The 19,976-nt window shown below is 37.6% G+C and overlaps 1 protein-coding gene across 24 annotated transcripts in view; it reads left to right on the top strand.

The window, feature by feature from the left end:
* The window catches only part of LOC115144382 (neurexin-1a), a 644,902-nt gene that overhangs the window by 543,448 nt on the left and 81,478 nt on the right, over positions 1-19,976 (top strand). For 15 of the 24 annotated variants that reach the window (XM_065002579.1, XM_065002574.1, XM_029685374.2 and 12 more), the window contains 2 exons: positions 5,233-5,322; positions 6,896-7,218. In XM_065002579.1, the coding sequence (XP_064858651.1) occupies positions 5,233-5,322; positions 6,896-7,218 (413 nt within the window). The remainder of the gene's footprint in view (positions 1-5,232; positions 5,323-6,895; positions 7,219-19,976) is intronic. The other 9 variants (XM_065002580.1, XM_065002575.1, XM_065002582.1 and 6 more) reach the window with 1 other exon arrangement.

Genomic DNA, 19,976 nt, shown 5'->3' with positions numbered 1-19,976 from the left:
TCTGTCTGCGCTGGTTTACAAACACACACACACTGTATTCTGTCTCTGTGAGCTCCAGTTCAGTCTAGTGTACAACCAATCAGACCATTGGTGAGTCCAAATGAAAAGCTACAAAACAATAAACAGTGCACTGGCGCTTTCTTATGCCCAAATCCCTTATATATATAAAAAATAAAACTTATTTAATAATATCAGACAAATTCTTCCATCTCCATCTTCTCCTCCTGCTTAATTATTTCCCAGCCCTCTCTCTAACGGAACAGTGGAAGAAACCATTTGCATATTTTGTTCATTTAATGTGGAGCAGAGAGCGAGGGGGCGTTGTTCTCAGAGCTTGTAATGAGATGAAAGCCAGGTCTTATCTGACCACTTTATTAACACAACGAAAACAAGAAGCATGGGTGAGCCAGGTCAACTGGGACTGGGGGGGGACAGGGGGGCGTCTCAGTCCCAATCACTGCTGTCTGGAGGTGGGAGATAAGGTAGAGGTTTGTCCCTGTCCCGTCGTTCCCTTGCCCAGATCACCATGTACTCTGTCTAGAACAGAATGAATGGGTATGATGAATGGGTATGGGTGTTGCTGTGTTTAAAACCAGAGCACAGCATCATTTTGTTAGTATATAAAAACAAATGTCCCTGAAGTGTAATTGATATCGCGATCACACTTAAATTAATCAGAGTTTTAATACAGAAAGAGAGGATGGAGAGAGTAGTACTATGGTCCATAGTATGAAAAAACGATAGCGTCTGATTACCTGCAGTAGCTACATACAGTATACAGCATGTGTACTACTCGGTGTGTGTGTGTGTGTGTTTGTGTGCGTGTGTCTTTGTTTGTCTCCTCACCCTCCCAAGACTCTCGCTCTCTCTCTCTCTTTCTCTCTCAGGGGTCTTACATAGTGTTTACATGTCTTGCCGATAGCCTAAAAAGGAGACTGTATAATTTTCTCAACCCTATCATTTGAAGAGAGATTACTCTTTTGTCAGAAGATAACTGGAAGGCATAAACATACAGAAAGAATTGCGGCTTGTCATGAAATAAAGAAAGCAGTAAAAAAGTAATAGGAATCCAGAATGAGAGTTGCTCTCTCCCGCAGCGTGCTCTGCTTCATTCTACACGACCCTCATCTTCCCTCCCTCCCTCACTCCATTCCTCCTTCTCTCTTCTCTCTCCCTCACTTCCCTGACCTCTCTGTATCCCAGGGGTTGAGAAGAACCAGGGCTCTTCCTCCTACTGACCACTCCTCTCCTCCACTCCTCTCCTCTCAGATAACACAACCTGGACCCTCGTGGGTGACAAACAAAGGGGAAAAGCTGGCCCAACCAACCAACAGCCTGGCACTGTCATATAGCTTTGACAGAAGAGATGAAGGCCCATCAATAGCCTAATCCTCCCTCCCGCCAAACTGACTACGGCCCAATAACAATACTACTGTAGCAATCCACAGAATGCATGCCCAATTGCATTATTGCATTGTTGAGTTTTGAGTTTGCAAGAAAGGCATTTCACTGTACTTGTGCATGTGCCATTAAAACTTCAAACTTTAAAAATACATTGCTTCATTCTAAGGGCTCTATTTGAACTAAATTAACACAATTGTACATCTAAGCGCAAGTGGTAGCGCTATAGGTTCAAGGGTGTGTCAGAAATAGTTTAGCTATTTTCACTATCACAGTTATCGGCGCACTTGCTGGCATTGGTGTGAAAGGGCTGAATTTTGATGGACAAATAAGTTGTTGGTTTGTCGAGGCTTGTCCACTCACTGGCCAATCAGATCGTGCTCCATGTCTAAATATCTGGTTGCTTCAGATTGTGTATTTATGGTCTTTTATGTATTGCCTGTATTGCCTGTTAGTCCTTTATAGTTTGTTAAATGGCTTACAGGAATGAAATAACAAAATGTAGACCTATCCCATCTTTGGTAAATAGGTTAACTTGAACTAATTTGCTGTCCACATTGTGCTAAGTGGTTGCATGGCTTCAGAAGCATTCACACTGATATAGGGTCTAGGCCTACTGTAAATTACATTATGGTTGAGCATGGACATGCCAAACTAGGTCAATAAGAACGATTACGTTCATTATAGATAAGGCCTATAAAGAATTAATAATTCGAATAAAATTCTAAACAAAACGAAAAAACAACTTGTTTTAAAAAGGCTAAGTCACATTTACAACCACCATAATTTCTCTGCGTGGGCATATCATTTTAAAACAGCGCAGACTATGGAGGGTTTTACGCACATCAAAGCAGGACCTGCATGGCTAAAATAATGTGGGCCTGCCTACAATGCATAGATAGATACAAAGGGAAAGTCAGCTCACTGTTTTACACCTCTCATACTTGATATTTGAATAAAGCTTTGGTAATTAAGATTCATTTCCAAGCGGCCTCAGGAGCCAAACCCTTTATCGACAGTCTTGACTACCTTGCGATTCCATTGGGCAGACAAAAAAAAGCCTTCGTTGAGAGGAGGGGAGGCTATGCTTGGTTTTTAATTAAAGTGAAAGAAAATGGGAAGAAACATGTGTTTTTTTATGTTCCTAAATATGAAGTATACAGGTACCAAAAGCACATTAGGCTACTCTTGTTCCATGTGCAAAAGGGCAGTGTGCATCATGGCTGGAGAGGCTGCATTTCCACTTTCAAAAGTCATGCCATAACCAACTGCGTTGCCTCCAAAACCAGCTTGTTTGGTCTTAAATATCCTTATTAGGGCTGTCTGAAACTAACACTTTGGATCATGTTTTTAAGGACACACCTCAAGTATTTCCACCCCGCCCATCTTTTGCGCAAGCGTGCTGATATTAGACTGGCGTTAGGCCTGGAAAACATCAGTGCACCAGTTTTTACATTATGAAATTGCAAACTAATGTGTGTTTGACACTACCGCCGCCTTAATGCCAGCCGAGAGTAGAACCCTAAATGGTACAGGTAGAGCCTTGGCTTGTGCGAACCAGAACACAAGGAGCAGTTCTCCTGTTGCTGTAGTGTGAGGCAGCTTGATGTACAAATACACCCCCTGGACAGGACGCTAGTGTATCGCAGGGCCTTACCTACAATCTATCTCCTTAATGTTGAGTGCCAAGAAGAGACAATTTGGGTCCCATCTTTACAGTCTTTGTTATGACTCTGCCGGGGATCGAGCTCCTAATCTTGGGGCGGACACTCTAACAACAAGACCAATGAGTTGGTCCAAGTGGTACAGAATGCCTGTGTGGATATTGGAACAGAGCCTGTAACTCAGCATCACTGTAGTTTACATCACAGTTGGCCTCTCCTTCTAGCCTGAGGACTCTAAACTCTGCTCTGTCGTTTGGTCTGAGACTGTCATCATTGAAGTCGTTTGTGGTGACGAGGGGCATGAGGGGAGTTGTACAAAACAAAGTCATCAGCGATCTGATGATCTGATGTCTCTAACCATGAAGAGTATCAAAGCCACGTGTGCACTGGCTCTGGCTCAACCTATTGGTTTCTGGACCAATCAAGGTCAGGGAGGTACTCAGATCCAGACTCATTGCGGGTAACAATCTAATGTTCGTGGGCGAGACGTAGCGTTTGGCCAGAGCAAGGAGTCTGGGTGGCTAGGCAACACTCATTCACCTCCCTGTCACAAGTTCAGACTGTCAGTAGCTTATTCAGCCAAACACACTGTGAGTAGCCTACTCACCCACCTTACCAGACCTTCCTCCACTCTAAGTACTCTCACCATGTGCTGTGTAGACAGTTAAGATATGGGGGGTGGATATTTTATCCTTTGTCTGTATGGCTTGATCTCCTAACTCAGGATGACAGACATCTTTCTTACCTTTCACACTCAGACCTTCCTGCAGCTTCCATGTGGGGAATAGGGAAGATAGAGTGTGGGGAGGGGAGAGCAGAGTACACATCCTATACACTTTGACTGTCTACTTGATCTCTTAACTCCAACTGACATGATTAAAATAATCCTTTGCAAGGCCGATCCAACTTGCCATCTCATCCTGTTGAGTCAGACTTAGTTCCTTTGAGATCTGCTTTGTATCTGAGTCACGAACTCGGAGTGTGACCTCCTTCAACCCCTCCAACCCTGCTACTATCCATCCCAGTCAATGCCTGTCCTCTCTCTCTCTTTCTCTCTCTCTCTCATATCCATCCCTATCCGTATCTCTCTCTATCTCTCTTCCCATCCCCATCCCTTCTCTAATCACTGATGCTGCTGTTCATTCTTGCTACACACTCCACACCAAATTACTGTTTGTCCCCTGAACCCTTATCTGCTCAAACAGAATTAATGTGGCTGATGTGACAAAACATTGTCAATCTGCCGGAAGATTGGAGCAGGTCGCAATTTTCTCTTTCTGGAGAGGTGATTGGTCTTGAAAAAGTTTGTGTCTCAAATACCACCCTAAACCCTACATACTGCACTATTTTGACCTGATCAAATGTAGTGCACTATATAGTGAACAGGGTGCTATTTGGTAAACATCCAAAGGGCAGTGCAGAGTTTGGTCTCATTAAACTACTTCATTACGTAACTTAGTAATCACCCTGACTTACTGTAGCCGTTGTCAAAGCCTTCACTGCTATTTGAATAGTGTTCCAGTATTTGTGCACCTATTTTAACACCTAAATATGTTGTGTCTTCGATTCTTGAAATGTAGATTGCAGATGTTTTTGTTAGGTTATTGTTATCTGGTAATTTGTAAACTTGTTTAAATGGGGATGGAATATGTTTTATATATATATATATATATATATATATATGTGTATATATATACTTTGTTTTCTACTCTAAACCATAAACTGTGTGCAAAAGGTTGAATGTTTTTCACAAACGATAAATTCTGAGAATGTATAACTAGCTAAAAAAGTCTGCCAAAAAGAATGAAAGAAAATAAAGAAAATGTGTTTTTGGAAATCATTTTGGCAAGACTTATGTTATGAAAATGTTTAAATTTGTGATTTGGTTTTGGCTTCTACAGTAACATAACTTTATTAACCTAGTTGAAACTTCAGCGTGCTAATTCTCAATTAATATAGGAATAATTTGTTGGCTAAAATTAAAATTAAATGATTTGAGTAAGTGAAGTTGGGTCGATGAAATGTTGTAGGTAACTGTTTTTTTTTTAAACGTCAAAAACATATTTAAAACTTTGTGGCAGTTGTTATAGCTCAATGATTAAGTATTAACATTTAACCTTTGACTTTACAGACTTTAACCACTGAAATGTCTCTTTAAACTTTAAAGGCAACAATGATAACGAACGCCTGGCGATTGCTAGACAGCGAATCCCATATCGACTTGGTCGAGTAGTTGACGAATGGCTACTCGACAAAGGTAAAAACATTGATTAAAACTTCAAATAAAAATAATTTGATCATAACCCAGTAATACTTTTTGTAACCAATAAACCTTAAAAAAATAAATGTTCAGTAAAACTTAAATAAAACTAAATGATTTAAAACAGTTAAATGTAGCTAGCTAGTAACATTGCACACTTTTGCATATAATAATGTATTCTTCTTTTTAGAGATGTCAACTGTTTAATACGTCTGTCAGCTTCAGGTTAAAGGGACTGTAAACATAAATCTAACTATTTCTTGAAGTAATGTCAACACTGTTAAAATGTACATAAATGATTATATCATTGTTGTTATTTGATGTAAACACCTAAATGATCAACTAAAAAAGGTCCAGTTAAATTATCCATTCAGTTGATATTTGTAGTGTTATATTTGATACACATACATGTATGTGGTTGATTTATAATGGATCATACTGATTAAACTGCAATACATTTAAATGGTAAATAGAGTGTAATATTAATTGGCATAAAGAAAGTGAGTCCCTTTAACAGATTTTGTAAATATGTATAGGGAATGAAGATCAAGGAAATGTATCATAAAACGTCAAAGTTTGAGTGCATGCCTTTTTGTATGTTTCTAAAAACCAAGTTGTATCTCCCAACTAGTATGTGCCATGGTTATTTTTCATCTGAATGTTTTCTGGTTCAGTTTGTTCAGTTATTTTTACTGTCAGGAATGACTCTTTTGTTACGTGCCTCATGTTTCATATCACGTGTAAGTTTTAAGTTGCGTTCACTTCTTGCTAAAAGGCGGTCTTGATATGATGATGATGAAAGTAATAGGAAACATTTTAAAACCTTGGCAAAGCTTTAGAAACGTATGGTAATTATCGTAATGAAACTCAAAAAGTCTATACATTCCGCAACTTTGAATGGTGTTTTTTGGTTCGCATAATGAAACGAAAAAGTAAATGGTAAAAGTGGTAAGTGTTTTCAAAGGAATTAAAGTATGAAGCTATTCAAAGAGGATAATTGGACACTATAGGATGACACATCTGTCAGGTCTATTTTCTCCACAGACAATTTCTCATGGACAATCTGTCCCTTTTTTATTTCCTTTACTTATGCAGTAAAAACTCACACTTCCAAGATTGTCTTATTATTTCAAGGAATAAATCAATTGCAGTTTAGTACATTGCTGTGAAGTAATGCGACAAGATTCACACGCCTACCAGGATTAATGTCCTCCCTGCAGTTAAGTTGATTTGATTGTCCTTTTAGCAAAGCTACAGTGCATTAATTTACAACAACTGTAAATGTTTTTCTTTATTCTTTCTCCCTTTGTTCCATAGCCATCCCATCATTCAAACCGCAATAAATTACCATGAGAGGTTTGCCTCTAGCAACGGGTAATTTATCGCGACTCATTAGCCGACTGGGCAAATAATCTGTCATTTTTCTTATGCGCGATTATTTTTCATCACTCTTTTGTTTTTGGATTTCTGTTGTGACTCAAAGTACAAGTAGGGAATTTGCGGCGGCAGAGTCCGTCCGCGTTCCATCCAACATACATTCTCGTATATATGTAACGTTGTTTTCCCACAGGTCGGCAGCTCACTATCTTCAACAGCCAGACCACCATACAGATAGGTGGCTGGGACCGGGACAGGAGTCGCCCGTTTCAGGGCCAGCTCTCAGGCCTCTACTATAACGGGCTGAAGGTGTTCAACATGGCCACAGAAGGAGATCGTAACATCCGCATCCAGGGCAGCGTCAGGCTGGTGGGGGAGTCGCCCTCGTCCATCACGCCACAGTCGAGTGCCAACACAGCCAACCGGTCGGAGACGTCCACATCCATTATGGAGATCACCACGACGACAGCGTCCAGTAGGAGGGTGAAGCAGACGACGCCACGGGAACCTCAACAGGTAGGAGAACTCAGAACTTATTAAAATATATACTTCATTCGTCCATGAGAGAGGGACATTTCTATTCTTCTTTTATCCAACCCCGATACACACACACTTCCACACAAACACACATTAGGTTTGAGCGGCTGGAGCAGAGGGCAGCCGCAATGCAGGGCCCAAACCTATTAGTCGTCTTCTTTTGTGTGTACGTTTTTGTTCTCTGCCTGGTCTCAGATCAGTTTCTGCTATATAGCCAACTCCGATGTTTGTTCACACGCCAAACTTGGCACGGCAATGACCTTAAGAGTTTTCAAGAAAAGCACAAACAAATTTGCCTCATTTTGTGGTTATCTGCGGCTTACATTATTGTATTTTATTTTGTGGAATGTATGTTTCATCATGACCTCAAACCGTTTGAAAAGTCACTGCATGCATTTGACGTACACTGAGTGCACAACCTATTAGAAGCACCTTCCTAATATTGAGTTGCACCCCCTTTTACCCTCAGAGATATGCTGGCCCCTTTTGACTCCAATGATTCTCACAGTTGTGCTCGATGTCCTTTGGGTGGTGGACCATTTTTGATACACATGGGAAACTGTTGAGCGTGGCAAAACCCAGCAGTGTTGTAGTTCTTGACACAAACCGGTGCGCCTGGCACTTACTACCATACGCCGCTCAAACGCACTTTGAGAAAATATTTTGTCTTGCCCATTCACCCTCTGAATGGCACACACACACAGTCCATGTCTCAATTGTCTCAAGACAAAATAAAATCTTCTTTAACTTGTTTCCTCCCCTTCATCTACACATATTGAAGTGGATTTAACAAATTACATAAATAAGGGATCATAGCTTTCACCTGTATTCACCTGGTCAGTCTACAGTGCCTTCAGAAAGTATTCACTACAAAGATACAGGGATCCTTCCTAACTCAGTTGCCAGAGAGGAAGGAAACCGCTCATTGATTTCACCATGAGGCCAATGGTGACTTTAAAAGAGTTAGAGTATAATGACTGTGATAGGAGAAAACTGAAGATGCATCAACAACATTGTAGTTACTCCACAATACTAACCTAATTGAAGAGTGAAAAGAAGGAAGCTTATACACAATACAAATATTCCAAAACATGCATCCTGTTTGCAACAAGGCACTAAAGTAATACTGCAGAAACATTTTGAAAATCAATTACATTTTTGTCCTGAATACAAAGTGTTATGTTTGTGGCAAATCCAATACAACACATTAATGATTACTACTCTCCATATTTTCAAGCATAGTGGTGGCTGCATCATGCTACTGTATGGGTATACTTGTAATCGTTAAGGACGGGGGAGTTTTTCAGGATAAGAAAGAAACAGAATGGAGCTAAGCACAGGCAAAATCCTAGAGAAAAACCTGGTTCAGTCTGAAATGTTTAAAGAATAATGGTGTGGAAAGCTCTTTGTGACTTACCCAGAAAGATTCACAGCTGTTATCACTGATAAAGGTGCTTCTACAAAGTATTGATTCATGGAGTGAATACTGATATACAATTTCAATACATTTGCAAACATTTCTAAAAACATGTTTTCACTTTGTGATTATGAGTTATTGTGTGTAGATGGGTGAGAAATTGGTTTATTTAATACATTTTGAATTCAGGCTGTAACACAACAAAATGTGCAATAAATCAAGGGGTATGAATACTTTCTGAAGGCCCTGTATGTCATGAAAGAGCAGGTATTCTTAATATTTTGTTCACTCAGTGTGCATTACATGCTTACCAAACAACTTACACAATATGGATGTTCTCATAACTGTCCTAATATTACACGTATTATGTGTTGTGTTATGTGCTCTTAGCTGTTTGATGATGCATCTGACCTCAATAACAGAGGGTGAATCACGTCTCCAGCAGGGTACCCCAGCATCAGCTTTAACAGAGCATCACTGTGTATACCAATGGATGCTATGACACTGCTAGACATATGCTGCAATCAAATGTGACATATTACATTTAGAAACATGACAAAGGACACATTGGAATAGAGTGATTTAATAATCTCTCCTTCTGGAGAAACAAACAGAGATATTAAGTATTATGTATCATTATATCTCAATTAAAACATGCAGGTGCATTTTCATCATATAAATTATTGTTCCGAAAAATGGTTGAAAATTATTCATATCGACAGCTTTATCAGTTCTTTCAAATCAGATATTTTGCTTGTGGAGCTTACAGACAACCCAAAACATGTTTAAAAGAAGTAACTAAATAAATATGTGTTTCGCTAAATAGATATTTACGAAAAATCCATAGTTCAACAATTTTAACAATGATGGTTCTATTGGAAGCTGGATTGCGTGCAGACATGCAGACTAGACTGTATGGCCAGGACTCATTTAGGTCATTGTGTATAGGGGAGGATAGGGGTAAGTTGCTCCTACCTCTCTAAAGTTGCTTTTGTGTGTGTCTCACCAGGGAGAGAAAGCACTATGTGGGGTGGCCTCCTCAAGCACTATTGTAGTGAAGAAATACACATGATGCTTCATAGGGCACAGCCCAGGGGGCGTTTTCTGCCTCCATGCTCAAAATAACAAATAAAAGACAAATAAAAAAAAGAGGAGAGGCCAATGAAAACCAGGGTAGTTGTCCTTTAAATTGTTGTGCAATTCCGAGGCTATGAAGCGACTGCATGTCTTGGGATAAAAGAGAGTGATTTTGGTAGAGCAGTGAACATTGAATCACTTTCATGCCAAATTGATGGACCAGGGTATGGGCTTAGAGTTCACCCCTTGGGTATATGTGCACTGGGCTTGAAGGAGGTGTCTGGCTAATGCTTGATCAGCCACAGACCAAAAGAGTCAAGGAGTCAGAGGAATGGGGTCTGTCTCATAAACTAGCTGGCTGACCTCCAAAGACATAATAACAAGAGAATGGGCGGTCATTTTAAGTCACATCACAACCTTTCAGGATTTTTGCTTCACTCCTCAATTGCCCAGAAGTCGTTTGTGGTAATTGTGAGGTAAAACTAGTGGTCATTGTGGGTAATAGTAGAGAGTAAATGTGTTGAGGTATCTTAAAAAGCAGGAGAAATGAGGAAAGGAACAACAACTGAATGCATTCAACTGAAATGTGTCTTCTGCATTTAACCCAATCCCTCTGAATAGGTTGTATTTCTAAGCAAACATAAGAAATGTTATCCTACTATGTTATTTTCTTTGAGTTTCTAAAAGTATTCCGAATACCCAGTTTCTTCTGGCACTTGAAGTATTATCCAGATTTATGAACTTTTATTTTAAATAAACATATTGTCCTTATTGTGAAAAGAGGATCGGTAATGTTGAAGTATTTACTTCCCGTGTTCACAGTGGGTTGATACTCAGCTGTGGGAGCTGCTTTCATATTAGATATTATACTGCTGACATGTTCAAAGCGGTGTGTTGGCATAACTAATTAATAATTGATCAAAACGTCCCTTTTGAGAAACAAGCAAGGGCAATACTGTGCAATCAAAACAAATCTAGGAATAAAGAATATTGTAGTCTAGACAACATAATCAATAAAGGCACAGTCAAGTTACTTGATCCCTCTGATTGGATATTAGGTAGAGCCCAAGCCTTGACTCCTCTCTCTGATTGGGTATTGGGTGGAACCCGAGCTCGGCTCATTGGCTAATTGTCTCACTGTCCTCCGTGTGCATTTATGCCACAGAGGATAAGGCATTAATGCTGTCCAAAAGCAAATGAGCTTTTCAGGAAGACATTTTGCATTCTATTGCATTAAAGGCTTTCGAGACTCACATATAGCAAATGGTGGCCCAGTTTCTAGGAAATGCATACAGACACAATGATTGGGAACCTAAAATAGACACAGCCTCTCTCCATCCCTCCCCATGCCTCCCGAGTCCGTCGGAGTGTTCCAGACCATTTCTGTCTGTCCACAAAGGGAGGGAGAAACCAACCCAGGCATCATCCTCTTTTACTAGCTTCCTGCCTGCCTGTCTGTTTTCATAGAGCTCAGTGCAAGTTTGTGACTGTAAGGAAAAGCAAGAGAGAGAGAGAGAGAGAGAGAGAGAGACAGAGGGAGAGAGACAGAAAAAGACAGTGAGAGAGATAAAGAAATAATCCAAGCAAGTAAATTCCGATGTTATTTTGTTTCCATTTCATAAATATTGATCTGGGGTAAATGTTTTCTCCCCCCTCCTAAGATTAGTCCTGGCCCGTGAACCGTAGCAGCAGCATGCAATCCACGGTGGAAGATCAGACAATGGTCTGTAATTGTGTCTAATCTGTAATCCGTGTATGGGGCACTATCTTAAATCGCGACACAAGCCGAAGAATTGGCCGTCAGGAAGGAAATGATGCTTGATACTGCTGCTGATGCACCTGTCCTACTTTTCTGTTCCAAATTGGTTCATCTTAATGGAATAGCAATGTGCTACTCATGTCAATGAAAGCCATCCATGTTCATATTTGCTCACAGGTGTAAATGCATTCTGGATAGACTGTCAATATGAGCAGACACTACATACTGTCGAGTACATACCACTTAAATAAGAAAATTCTACTCTCTCAGCTGAATAGGTGAGTCATCTAACTGTATGTACATTACCTCCAATTGCTTTGAAAAAAATGGCCAAAAAATCTATTAATTACAATTTTCAATAAACAATCATCAATCCATTAGTTTTTTCAACAACCATTGATGGTGTCCATGATGACATGTTGTATGAACCACTCAAAGGAGCACCGTCATATCCATTGTGATGAAGTGTTGAGGAGGATCATTTGCTGATAGCTACAGAATCGATGGCTGTCTCATTACATCAAAAGGCCCTCTTTGTGTGAAACAGAAAGATAATCCCTAGATGTAGATAATCGAGTCCAGGACAAGCGTGTCATTATCAACATGATCTGTTACAGCATTATCAGTGTGTTTGTATCTGGGGTGCTCCATTTTTATATGCAACCACTTACCTTTGTCTAGGCACTAGCCACTGTCTTTCATATATTCCTACCTCATCAGTCCACTTTTTGTTTAAACCTAACCTTTTCTGTCTCTCTGTGCTATTACACATCAGTGAAGGTCAGCACTGATTTGGTTAATCTTTCCCCACCCATTCCTGCAACCTTACCATTTACAGTTTAGTCATTTAGCAGACACTCTTATCCACATGCAGGAGCAATTAGGGTTAAGTGACTTGCTCAAGGGCACATCGACAGATTGTTCAACTAGTCTGCTCGGGGTTTATGAGCAAACAACCTGTCAGTTACTGGTTGAATGCTCTTAACCACTAGGCTACATGCTTTCCCTATTTCATAGCTATTATCCAACTTGTTAAATATGTTAGCACTGTGAATAAACAGATACAGAAACCGGTAAAAGACATTGCAGTAATCTGCCTGGTGGTACCTCAGGATCATTGCACCAACCCCCAGCTCCTAACAAAGCTTTGATCTTTGATGCAAACAAAATGCAGCAAATTCCCAAGAGTCCTACATATGAAATTGCATGCACCACACACGCATACATAAATATACATCTTCCTTTTGGGAAATCTTTGAAGTTCATGGCCTGGTATCTGTAGATTATTCTATAAGTATTGGTTTTACATATAATGTACTGTGTATGCGAAGCCGCCTGTAACCCTCCTCCAGATTGGCTATGAATCATACTCCAAAAGAATTCAAAGTCAACCCGTACCAATGTCTTCAAATAAATGAGAATTCAAGGACGAGAAATGCATACTTGCACACTCACACGTACTTACATTGACAACTTAACACACACATACATACACAAACACATGACACATACACTACATATGCCCACACATACTTAACATGCACACACGTGCGTACAGACCCATCACACTCTCTCATACACACACAGCGGACACTTTCACACTCACCATACACTGCTGCTAGTCACTTTACCCCTACCTGTACAGTATGTACAGCACATATCTACCTCAATTACCTCGTACCCCTGCACATCGACTCGGTACTGGTACCCCCTGTATATAGTCATGTTATTTTCTACTCCATATATATATAGACATGTTATTTTCTACACCACAAATATAGCCATGTTATTTTCTACTCAACATATATATAGCCATGCTATTTTCTACTCCATATATATATAAATATAGACATGTTATGATCTACTCTATATATATGTACATATATATGTACATGTTATTTTCTACTCAATAAATATAGCTGTTATTTCTACTCCATGTATATAGACATGTTATTTTCTACTCCATGTATATACAGTATAGACATGTTATTTTCTACTCCATGTATATACTGTATAGACATGTTATTTTCTACTCCATGTATATAGCCATGTTATTTTCTACTCCATATATATACTGTATAGACATGTTATTTTCTACTCCATATATATACAGTATAGACATGTTATTTTCTACGCCATATATATACAGTATAGACATGTTATTTTCTACTCCATGTATATACAGTATAGACGTGTTATTTTCTACTCCATATATATACAGTATAGACGTGTTATTTTCTTCTCCATGTATATACAGTATAGACATTTTATTTTCTACTCCATAAATATAGACATGTTATTTTCTACTCCATATATATACATTATAGACATGTTATTTTCTACTCCATGTAATTACAGTATAGACATGTTATTTTCTACTACATGTATATACTGTATAGACGTTTTATTTTCTACTCCATATATATACAGTATAGACGTGTTATTTTCTACTCCATATATTTACAGTATAGACATGTTATTTTCTACTCCATGTATATACAGTATAGACGTGTTATTTTCTACTCCATATATATACAGTATAGACATGTTATTTTCTACTCCATCTATATACATTATAGACATGTTATTTTCTACTCCATGTAATTACAGTATAGACATGTTATTTTCTACTACATGTATATACTGTATAGACGTTTTATTTTCTACTCCATATATATACAGTATAGACGTGTTATTTTCTACTCCATATATTTACAGTATAGACATGTTATTTTCTACTCCATGTATATACAGTATAGACGTGTTATTTTCTACTCCATATATATACAGTATAGACATGTTATTTTCTACTCCATGTATATACAGTATAGACATGTTATTTTCTACTCCATAAATATAGACATGTTATTTTCTACTCCATAAATATAGACATGTTATTTTCTACTCCATGTATATACTGTATAGACGTGTTATTTTCTACTCCATATATATACAGTATAGACGTGTTATTTTCTACTCCATATATATACAATATAGACATGTTATTTTCTACTCCATAAATATAGACATGTTATTTTCTACTCCATGTATATAGTGTATAGACGTGTTATTTTCTACTCCATATATATACAGTATAGACGTGTTATTTTCTACTCCATATATATACAGTATAGACATGTTATTTTCTTCTCCATGTATATACAGTATAGACATTTTATTTTCTACTCCATAAATATAGACATGTTATTTTCTACTCCATATATATACGGTATAGACGTGTTATTTTCTACTCCATCTATATACATTATAGACATGTTATTTTCTACTCCATGTAATTACAGTATAGACATGTTATTTTCTACTCCATGTATATAGCCATGTTATTTTCTACTCCATAAATATAGACATGATATTTTCTACTCCATATATATACAGTATAGACATGTTATTTTCTACTCCATGTATATACAGTATAGACATGTTATTTTCTACTCCATATATATACAGTATAGACATGTTATTTTCTACTCCATGTATATACAGTATAGACATGTTATTTTCTACTCCATGTATATACAGTATAGACATGTTATTTTCTACTCCATGTATATACAGTATAGACGTGTTATTTTCTTCTCCATATATATACAGTATAGACATGTTATTTTCTACTCCATAAATATAGACATGTTATTTTCTACTCCATGTAATTACAGTATAGACATGTTATTTTCTACTCCATGTATATAGCCATGTTATTTTCTACTCCATGTATATACAGTATAGACATGTTATTTTCTACTCCATGTATATACTGTATAGACGTGTTATTTTCTACTCCATATATATATACAGTATAGACATGTTATTTTCTACTCCATGTATATACTGTATAGACATGTTATTTTCTACCCCATATATATACAGTATAGACATGTTATTTTCTACTCCATGTATATACAGTATAGACATGTTATTTTCTACTCCATGTATATACAGTATAGACATGTTATTTTCTACTCCATATATATACAGTATAGACATGTTATTTTCTAATCCATATATATACAGTATAGACATGTTATTTTCTACTCCATATATATACTGTACAGACATGTTATTTTCTACTCCATGTATATACAGTATAGACATGTTATTTTCTACTCCATGTATATACAGTATAGACATGTTATTTTCTACTCCATAAATATAGACATGTTATTTTCTACTCCATATATATACGGTATAGACGTGTTATTTTCTACTCCATATATATACAGTATAGACATGTTATTTTCTACTCCATGTATATACAGTATAGACATGTTATTTTCTACTCCATAAATATAGACATGTTTTTTTCTACTCCATATATTTACAGTATAGACATGTTATTTTCTACTCCATGTATATACAGTATAGACATGTTATTTTCTACTCCATGTATATACAGTATAGACATGTTATTTTCTACTCCATAAATATAGACATGTTATTTTCTACTCCATATATATACGGTATAGACGTGTTATTTTCTACTCCATATATATACAGTATAGACATGTTATTTTCTACTCCATGTATATACAGTATAGACATGTTATTTTCTACTCCATAAATATAGACATGTTTTTTTCTACTCCATATATTTACAGTATAGACATGTTATTTTCTACTCCATGTATATACTGTATAGACGTGTTATTTTCTACTCCATATATATACAGTATAGACGTGTTATTTTCTACTCCATATATATACAGTATAGACATGATATTTTCTACTCCATGTATATACTGTATAGACGTGTTATTTTCTACTCCATATATTTACAGTATAGACATGTTATTTTCTACTCCATATATTTACAGTATAGACGTGTTATTTTCTACTCCATGTATATACAGTATAGACATGTTATTTTCTACTCCATGTATATACAGTATAGACATGTTATTTTCTACTCCATAAATATAGACATGTTATTTTCTACTCCATATATATACTGTATAGACGTGTTATTTTCTACTCCATGTATATACAGTATAGACATGTTATTTTCTACTCCATATATATACAGTATAGACATGTTATTTTCTTCTCCATGTATATACAGTATAGACATGTTATTTTCTACTCCATAAATATAGACATGTTATTTTCTACTCCATATATATACGGTATAGACGTGTTATTTTCTACTCCATCTATATACAGTATAGACATGTTATTTTCTACTCCATATATATACAGTATAGACATGTTATTTTCTTCTCCATGTATATACAGTATAGACATGTTATTTTCTACTCCATAAATATAGGCATGTTATTTTCTACTCCATAAATATAGACATGTTATTTTCTACTCCATAAATATAGACATGTTTTTTTCTACTCCATGTATATACTGTATAGACGTGTTATTTTCTACCCCATATATATACAGTATAGACATGTTATTTTCTACTCCATATATATACTGTATAGACGTGTTATTTTCTACTCCATATATATACAGTATAGACATGTTATTTTCTACTCCATGTATATACAGTATAGACATGTTATTTTCTACTCCATGTATATACAGTATAGACATGTTATTTTCTACTCCATGTATATACTGTATAGACATGTTATTTTCTACTCCATATATATACAGTATAGACATGTTATTTTCTACTCCATGTATATACTGTATAGACATGTTATTTTCTACTCCATATATATACAGTATAGACATGTTATTTTCTACTCCATGTATATAGCCATGTTATTTTTCCTATTCCTATTTCCTATTTCTATTCCTATTTTTGTCACTATTGTTTATTTCTTTAATTTAAAAAAAATGTTATCTTTAACTCTGCAATGTTTTAAAAGGACCTGTAAGTAAGCATCACACTGTTCGTCTACACCTGTTGTTTACGAAGCATGTAATAAATACAATTTAATTAGATTTCTATGTGTTTAGAAAGAATGTGGGAATGCAGAAGGTCCTCTAAGAGCGAGCTGAGTAGTGTGTGTGTGTGTGTTTGTCCCTATGAGTGTGTGTGTACCTTCGATCATTCCTGGAAGCAGCATACAATATCTATTTACCATATATCAACTAAAGCCAATATATGAACATATTTTCAAACAATACTAATTCAGCACAACTAAAGAAGTTACGGGGAAGAAAATGCATGGGCTTGTTATCCTCACTATATTAATTATTGAACAACATAGTACTTGTGTGTTTTGTCCCTCAGGACCCTTTTCAACCCAATGCTAGAGCATGCTGTCTAAACATTCCCATAGCCTTGTGGGATCCTTGGCGTGCACCACAGCGAGTGAAGCAGCTAGCTAGCTAATGTGATGACCCTAGCGTTTTTTAAGACAATCTGAACACACACACACACACACACACACACACACACACACACACACACAGCGTTTCCTACTGGAGCTAAGACAATCACCACCCACAGATCATTGCCTCTCATCATTGATCACCTTTTGGAACAGTTTAATGCTTTCATTGACACTCATTAGTTGATTAGGGTCAATCAACTGATGACCTCCGGGTACAAGAGGTTACATACAAAGCTACTGCATGGACAGGATGTGTGTGTGTGTGTGCGTGTGTGCAACAGATCACTACTAAATGAAATAAAAACAGTGACTTAATGATAATTATTCTCATACAGCCACCTAATGGGTTCATTCAGACTCAGCCATCTATGAAGATCTGTGAAGGAGATCAACCACTAAGCTGTTAGAAGTGTCCTATGGTTTTATATATACAGTACCAGTCAAAAGTTTGGAAACACCTACTCATTCAAGGGATGTTCTTTATTTTTACTATTTTCTACACCGTAGAATAATAGTGAAGACATCAAAACTATGAAATAACACTTGGGTGGCAGGTCGCCTAGTGATTAGAGCGTTTGGCCAGTAACCGAAAGGTTGCTAGATCGAATCCCCGAGCTGACCAAAGTAAAACAACAAGGCAGATAACCCACTGTTCCTAAGCTGTCATTGAAAACAAGAATTTGGTCTTAACTGACTTGCTTAGTTAAATAAAGGTAAAAAAATAAATACAATTACAGCTTTGCACACTCTTGGCATTCTCTCAACCAGCTTCATGAGGTAGTCACCTGGAATGCATTTCAATTAACAGGTGTGCCTTGTTAAAAGTTCATTTGTGGAATTTTGAGCCAATCAGTTGTGTTGTGACAAGGTAGGGGTGGTATACAGAAGATAGCCCTATTTGGTAAAATACAAAGTCTATATTATGGCAAGAACAGCTCAAATAAGCAAAGAGAAATGACAGTCCATCATTGTTTTAAGACATGAAGGTCAGTCAATGCAGAAAATGTGAAGAACTTTGAACGTTTCTTCAAGTGCAGTCGCAAAAACCATAAAGCGCTATGATGAAACTGGCTCTCATGAGGACCGCCACAGGAAAGGATGACCCAGAGTCACCTCTGCTGCAGAGGAAAAGTTCATTAGAGTTACTTGCCTTAGAAATTGCAGCCCAAATAAATGCTTCATAGAATTCCAGTAACAGACATATCTCAACATCAACTGTTCAGGGGAGACTGTGTGAATCAGGACTTCATGGTTGAATTGCTGCAAAGAAACCACTGCTAAAGGACACCAATAATAAGAAGAGATTTGGTCTTTTAAGATTCCATGCCATCCCTTTCCTGTCAACTCCTGTGTGTCTTTCTGTGGTTGTTATTGTGTGTTGTCTTGGTCTCTGTGGGGAGTATATAGCCTGCCTCCAAAATGGCGCCCTGTACTTTATATAGTGCATGACTTTTGACCAGGGCCCATAGGCAGGTGACAAAAACACACTGCCTTTTGTCTCTCTCCTTTCCTCATCTGGTTGTCAGTTGAAGAGAGGTAGGTGTGTTTTTTTATTATCAGAGGGGGAGTGGAAGGAATGCCTCATCAAGACACTTTCCGTTTATCTCCACATGTCTAGGTGTCTAGTTTAGAAAATAATAGTGAGTTCTGCCAATTCTGCCTCTTCCAACACAGGTTGACGGTTGGTGAAGAACGTTATTGGTACATGCTGATCTCATTAGTTTGGAGCTATTCTTGTATGCCATCCAACAGGCCAGAACAGACTGCAGTAGACAACAGCAAAGAAGAAAATATGATTAGCCCATAGCACTGTAGCGGCAGCAGAAGAAGCATCAGCAACAGTCTCAGGAATAGGCCAGGGTGGACAGTGAAAGATAATGTGAGTAAATAAATAGATAAAGGGAGAGCGAGGATGAGACCGATAGCAGACAATACTTAGTCAAAACCTCCCAGAGATCAGACAGATAGCACTCTGTCTCACTACACCCCCCACTTCCCATCCTCAGCAGAGATCAGACAGACAGAACCCTGTCTCACTACACCCCCCATTTCCCATCCTCAGCAGAGATCAGACAGACAGCACCCTGTCTCACTGCATCCCCCACTTCCCATCCACAGCAGAGATCAGACAGACAGCACCCTGTCTCACTACACCCCCCATTTCCCATCC

This window comes from Oncorhynchus nerka, linkage group LG16 (genome assembly GCF_034236695.1).
Source record: "Oncorhynchus nerka isolate Pitt River linkage group LG16, Oner_Uvic_2.0, whole genome shotgun sequence".
In the NCBI taxonomy this organism is placed as follows: Eukaryota; Metazoa; Chordata; class Actinopteri; order Salmoniformes; family Salmonidae; genus Oncorhynchus; species Oncorhynchus nerka.
Note: the sequence above shows the minus strand (reverse complement) of the source record. Positions and strands in the feature narration are given on the sequence as shown.